The sequence below is a fragment of the Molossus molossus genome, unplaced genomic scaffold (assembly GCF_014108415.1).
Source record: "Molossus molossus isolate mMolMol1 unplaced genomic scaffold, mMolMol1.p scaffold_m16_p_18, whole genome shotgun sequence".
NCBI classification, from domain to species: Eukaryota; Metazoa; Chordata; class Mammalia; order Chiroptera; family Molossidae; genus Molossus; species Molossus molossus.
The window spans coordinates 19,356,671-19,363,648 of NW_023425353.1; the positions used below are offsets into that span (position 1 = coordinate 19,356,671).

The window sequence follows — 6,978 nt, forward strand, 5'->3', positions numbered from 1 at the left end:
TATAAAGGTAAAGTTAACTGCCTGGGAATGAGCACGCAGTGAGTGTTGTTCAAAGCAAGTGAAAATCGAAATGTTTACCATTTATTGAAAATATACTAGACCCTTTTCAAAGTTGGATTTGTAAAAGAACTTTCTCTGAAAAGCAGATGTGCTGGCTGCGCCGGTAGAAATCCCCTGAAACACATCAGCCATGCAGGTGCCTCACCTGCCCAGGGGAGGTGTGGCCCAGGAGGAGCACCCTGTCAGAGCAGGCCCTCAGGTCTGGCTTTACATTTCAGACACAACCTGCCTCCATCTGTTGGCCACTAACCACTCAGGAAAAGCCAGGGACAGCAGTACCCTCCTCTTCTTCTACATCCGTTTCTTCCCTTGAAGGAGAAGCTAACTCCGGCAGACCAAAGAGGGCTGAGGAAGACTATCTGTGTTGCCAGGTATGAGGAACTTCTCCTCTCGCTGAATGATGTACAGAAGCATCGCTCCAGTCACTCGAGGCCATTATGTTTCTCGTATAAAATTACATTAAAATGGAGCTGGGGGACTCTCATATGCTAATTCATACACTGGCATTTACAACATCTATTTCATTTTGTTCTCAGTCTCAGCCCTAGCAAGCCTGTAAGTCACATCGCCGTGTCCCAGGGAACACACAACCTGTGGACTCCGGAGCCTGTTCCAACAAGCTCTGTGACTACAAAAGAGGGGGGTGGGGTGCCTGAGATACATGCCACAGAGGTGTGCACCTGGATGAAGAAAAAGCCCACGTGTGGGCACCTGTGGTAGGAAGTCTGGATTAGTGACAGCCTGATGCAAAGGATACCAGTGAGAATGTTGGCTTCTCGGAGTGAGCCCAGCACACCAAGCCGTTCATTGAGCAACCTAAGTGGAAGCACTGAACACCCCACAAGGACCAATCAAAAACTGAAAAAGAAAAAGGCTAAAACTCCAAACTCACACTTCCGTGAATATATGCTTCAAACTTCAGGACGATGGAACACCTGGCAGGGCCACAGGTGCTCGGGGTAATGGTTGTATTTATCCTGATACAGAGCTATGTCTTCATCACAGACTGGAAACATTAATTGTGCATGCCTGATAGATTTCATAATTATTTGGTGGTTTGGCACACGTGTGTTTGCCTAAAAAGCACCCTGGTATTAGGATAAAATATAAAAGAAAATCAGTTTGATATCACCATAGTAATTGATCACAATTGATTAGCACATTGAAATAAAAATCGGAAGTTTGCCTCCGACCAGAAAACCATGCCTGTATTTTAATTTCCCTTATTTGACGAGCAGTGCAGATCTGAGTGACAAAGACTATAGCAGTTCCTCATGAGAGAAAAGGCAAACAGAGATATACCTGGCAGAGAAGAATTTTTGAGAAAAAGAAAAAGAAACCAAGGGGCTCAAACGAAAACTGAGCAAAGCCATAGGAAAAGAACTTTCTCAGGATGGCAAGGGACCATGTGCCAGTTCACAGATGCAATGAGACAGATGCCTGGGGAAGATGTTCCAACTGAATTTTAGCTGGTTTACCCTGCCGTGAGAATGTCCTGGTGATTGGGCTAACGAGACCCATAAACTGCCCTCAAAGATTGAAGACTGTCACTTCTGAGATTTCAAGGCTGTAAAAAATAATCTGCCAGAGAAACGTCCAGTACTTGAAGTGGTGCTGCGACTTAAAGCATCGGCAGCATAGGTTGAATGCATTCATCTTCAGGATGACACATAACTGTATTTATTCAACAAAAATGTTCAGCTAAGTAGCACCTCCCCCATAGAAGCAATGTGCAGAGTGAGCGCCAGGCCTCCTCGGGGCCGCACTGCACTGCTACCCCGCGCCTGACAAGTGCCTACTCCTATTCAATTATTCAAAAGTCCATCGATTCCCACATTGATAAAAAGTCATAATTATCAAAATGGCTTAAAGAGCCAGCCTTTTACTTTGCTGACTCTGTCCTGTGGAAAGAGACATCAACTTTGTGTATTAAAGCCGCTTTGTCAATAAACAGCTGAGAACACAAAAACCTGGCAGTGCATTCCAAGAAGTGCTTCACGAGGCGTCCGAGGTAAATGTCAATTCTTTTCTCGCAGTAATGGCACAGACACACACGACCTGCCTTTTTGTTGTCTTTTTCATTGCAGTTCTGAAAAATGTAATTGGAACCCTTCGTTCCCATGAACACGCACCCCCTGAATGTAGGACGAAATAGAATGAAACACCCAGCTCCCAACAAATTGTCCCCAAGGAGGATGAAATGAGAATCACTCGAGTTTAATGCCTTTCCTTGTGAATGCTAGGGCTGTGGAGCCCAGGAGTTTAACAGCCTAGGTTACTAGACGTACTAGAATGCTTCTCACTGAATCCCAGTATTAGAGGGGTAATGAAGCTATGCCTCCCCAAAAGAACCCAAACAAAGCACATTCTTTGGGGAAAATGAAATGAGATAGAGGCAGCTGAATCCTGGCATGAATATGTCAAATAGGAAAGTTAATTAAAGGGTGAAGTGAATCGAAACCCCTGCAGTATCTGCAGCGAAGGAAGGGCAGCACCCAGGCTCATAGCAACACAGCAGCACGCTCCTCTCGGGCCCGCTCTCCTACAGCTGCCGTGAAACCTCTCCAGATTAACTCCGACTGCAGCCTCCAGCTCCCCTGTCCTCCGTGCCGCACTGCAAAGACACAACTTTGCACAAGCACGCACCACTGCATCTATAAAATCAAAAATATCCTCTTTGTAAGGCTGCTATTCCTGTGCCCAGCAAAGACAAAAAGGAGAAAAAATGAGAAAAGTCTGGCAGTGAATACCTAATATATTATCATAGGCTAAAGTCAAAAAGGCCATGGTGTTAAACAGAGAAACAGTGAAAGAAGTATTCTCTTTTCTGAAGCCAGGACAATAAGGTACATTATTAAATATTTGTATTTACGTTGAAGTCAGCGATAATATCGCTACCTCCAATTAAATTACCTAATAAGAACCTGATACCAAAATGGCAGTTTTCCCTGTCTTCACACACCTTAAAATAGATGGCCAATTATTATTTAACTTATATTCACAATAACTACTTTGTAAAGTTTTTGCCTTCATGCAAAAAGTACTAAAGTCCCATGCTAAAGATAAACATAGTACATCAATCACAACATGAAGTGTCAATTAGAGAAACTACAAAATAGAGTACATAAAATTTTACATTGGCATCCAGTATACCTTACTTAACTAAAATTCAGGTTCCAATGTCCATGCCTTAAAAATGTAACTACAGTCTATTATGCAACACAGTATTGTCACCTTTGAATCCTCTTAACACAGTGTTAATGCATTTTTCAACTAAGTTTTCTAAGTCATTTTGAGAGTATCTTAACTGTTTAAGACCCAGTGATGTCATGGAAGGATGCATAGAGTTTTGACTTAAAGGAGTAATTCCCCGTGTAAATGGCCAGAAACTTGAAAATAAACAAGAGAAAGGCAACTGGCTCCTTGCTTTTCCAAATGATGTTATGCCTCCCACACTCAGCACCTCAGACCTTTCTTATTCATCCTCTGAACTCTCTAAATGAATGTTCTTTGCTAATTTATAAAATAGTCCTATTTGGGGGCAATGGGACGAGACAGCCCAAAGATTACTGCAAAAATGCTCCGCAAGTTGTCGAGCGTGCCCTGCCCATCATTCGTGGACATACTTGCCCAGCATCTCAGGATTCCACGGCAGATGACTGTGGTCCAGGAGCGAGAGCAGACACCCACCCTGGAACCTAATGCTCGGCCACACCTCACCTTCCCCTCACATCAGATTACAAAATGCCAGGCAACAGCAAGAAATGACAACAAAGCCATAAACAGCTGGAAATAATTACACAATTGTCAAGCTGCAAACATGACAAAAGCAAAGCTAAGCTTCTGAATTCACTATCAGAAAGGATGCTGATGAGAAGGTAAGAGAAGCGTTTTAACTGTTTCCAATTTGCTATTATAGAGAAGCCAATAATATGGTTGATGGGGCTTTGTGCAGTGTGTGTGTGTGTGTGTGTGTGTGTGTGTGTGTGTGTGTGTTGACTTCAAAAAGAAGGAAAAAACATATTTCACGTGCTCCTACAAAATGTGAGATAGAAGATAGGTAAGCACAACCAAGAAAACAGTCACAGGCTCTAAAGGGAATCTTTCAGAGTTGTTACAACTAAACTATAACATGCAGATGAAAATATTTCTTTAAAGTTATACAAATACTCTCTTCCTTAAAAGCATAAGAAAAATACACAGACAATGCGATCATCCAGAACTCTTCACATAAAACATCTGACACATGGGCAAAATGCCAAAGCAGGGTACAGAATGGTCCAGAGTAAAAGAATACTAGCAAAAGAGGCAATTCTCACAAACTGAGAGGAGGAGGTTCACAGGTATATACATTATCATCATCCATAAAGGCACATCATAGCCTTAAATTTCTATCAACTGCCTATAATTCAATGAACTCCTTCCCCAATTAATGGAGTTGAGCAAACAGTCGTTGTATGGTTTCAAAAAGTATATAGCTATTGGGAATTTTTAAACCAAAATAACATTCTATTGTGGGCTGATCTTTTATTACGATATTTTAATTTCATGGGACAAACTGCTTCATATACTGTCCCCAAAAATGCTACTCTGTGAAGTGGAATGCCATAAATAAAATACGTACTTGGTTACCAGGCAGCATGCATAACACATATGTTACATTGGCCCAAAAAGCACATTTAAAAATGCTTAAAAGTTAACTTAACAATTTAAGCTGTCTGTACCCATTTTCAGAGAATTATCCCCTCATGGCCAATTTTGTTTTGTATCTTTGAGAGAATACTTGGGTTAATCCTGTTGATTTGTTAACTTGAAATTCTTTTAACCCCTCTAATCTTTCCTTCCCAGACCAGTTTTTCTTTTTTCTTGGAGAGGACAGCAAAGGACCATATGTCTTGCAATGTAATTTTAAGCATAATGCTGTCTGTTTGAATTTAAATTGATGCCGCTTCTGATAAAAGCCTAATAATCAATTCTCCATTCTCATTACTCTCCAGAATTATATGGACACAGACCAATTTCTTAAGTTTGTGGACGACTCTCATAGGTTATTACTCGGCAGTGCAGCTGAATGGAAAGATAACCATATTCATTTTCCTTATCTGTAATGATGTAATGCATCCCAGCCCTGGGTCTAGATGATTGGGGAATAATGGGATTGTACAACTGCAGGGATGACAAACAATAGTGCAGCATCTTTCTCTGATCCACTGAACCCCAAGCTCACAGGCAAGCAAGGTGAAAGACATCATCAGATAGGCACTGATTCTGCCCCTTGGATGAAGTTAGCATTTTTTGGCCCGAGGAGCATCTGCTCTCACACTGAAGCAGCAATACCGAACCTGAGAGGAGAGCTGTGCAGCAACACTCAGTTTCAGAGCCCCAGCCAGGACAGTGCCAGTGAGTATCCTGCTTTTCTTTGTGTTTAGAATCAAGTGTCATCTAAAAATAACCGGCTGGTAGGGAGAAGTCACTGCATAGTCCATTGCCAAGAAACCTGGGGATCAGGGACACCTCTGCTAACTGATGCTGCTTGGGGTTCACGTTTGTTCGGAAAACTAAAACTGCCTCCATTTTCTGTGCTGGAAAAATCCTTGCTTCCTGCCACCACAGAAACCTTACCTTTTGCAGAAGCTGGGAGCCGGAGTACTTAGCAGCAATGGATTTTATCTCCCCACCAAAAGCAGAGGCCCAGAGCTTCACCCTACAGGGAGAAAGGGCACAGGAACAAATGTAACACCCGTGTCACCGCCAACACGCACGCACTTGCACACATGGGCTGTGCCTGAAGGAGCCCGGCGATGTACATTGGAGGGAAAAAAAATAAAAGAAAACGCGCTTTGGTAGAAACTGCCAGCACCAAACTGCAGAGCGCAGCGCGGGAGGGGGCCCGAGGGGGGTCACATAGTTCAAAATGCGCAAAGTCTCCCAGGCTCTCTGAAAACATCCCTGGGTTTTATTTGAATAGTTGCCTGAGAACTTACCCACCCCAAATGGGTATCACCGAGCAAATACTAGTCAGAAAAAATCTACCCATCCCCCCTCCCAAAAAAGAAGTGAAGGTAGCAAAGATGGGGGTCAATAAACGGCCCGTGGAAGTTGGGCTCGGTAAACAGGTTTCAAAGTTGGTGCTGTCACTTGAGGGGAGGCTCTCCGGGTCTCACCCAACCGGAGGGTCGAGGCGAGAGGATCCCGCCCCAGCCTCGCCGCCCCGCTCCGCTCCTGGAAGGCAGGTGCGAGCGGCGAGGCCGACGCCCGCGGCAGGTCCTGCCCAGCCGCACCTGCAGGCGCCCAAACTTGGGCACAGTGGGTCGCCGGCGGCCGGGTCCCCTCCCCGGGCGGCGCAGGAGCCGGCACTTACACGGAGAGCGGGATCTGCTGCTCCGAGCGCACCACGTCCCCCAGCGCGGCGTAGAGAAGCGCGGCGGCGAGGAGCGCCCAGGCCCCCCGGGACGCGCGGCGCTGCGAGCCCGGCCCGGCCATGCTGGGCTCCCTCCGAGGCGCCGGCGGCGACGAGAGCGGCCGCAGGGAGCTGCGCGGAGCGGGCGGTGGGCGAGCGCGCGGGGCTGCCAGTTCCGCGCCGCCCGCCTGCTCTCGCGCGCCCGGCTCACTTGAGGAGCAGAAAAGGAGCGAGTGGGGTGGGGTGGGGGGAAGAGGGCGGAGAGGAGGGAGGGAAGGGAGGTGGAGAGGGAGGCAGGCGGGGGAGGAGGGAGGGAACTGCGCCTCTCGCAGCAGCGCGGCCGGCCCCGCCTCGGCGGCCCCGGGGAGTCCGGCGGCCGCGGCGGGCGGGTGGGAGGCGCCGCGCGGGCGGGGACTCGCAAACTCCAGTGTCCTTGGCCGCGGCGGAGCGTGTCCTGCCCCGCCCGGCCCACTGCGGCCACCGACTTCTTTACAACTCCGCAGTCCGCCACGCGGGCG

At 46.7% G+C, this 6,978-nt stretch overlaps 1 protein-coding gene across 2 annotated transcripts in view; it reads right to left on the reverse strand.

Annotated features, from left to right (window-relative positions):
• CACNA2D3 (calcium voltage-gated channel auxiliary subunit alpha2delta 3) overlaps positions 1-6,685 on the reverse strand; it is an 874,937-nt gene extending 868,252 nt beyond the window's left edge. Inside the window, exons 1-2 of one of the 2 annotated variants that reach the window (XM_036266884.1) lie at positions 6,422-6,685; positions 5,683-5,764 (exon numbers count right to left, since the gene is read on the reverse strand). In XM_036266884.1, coding sequence (XP_036122777.1) covers positions 5,683-5,764; positions 6,422-6,543 — 204 coding nt within the window. In that variant the 5' untranslated portion in view covers positions 6,544-6,685. The remainder of the gene's footprint in view (positions 1-5,682; positions 5,765-6,421) is intronic. The other variant, XM_036266885.1, reaches the window with a different exon arrangement.
• Positions 6,686-6,978: the final 293 nt, after the last annotated feature.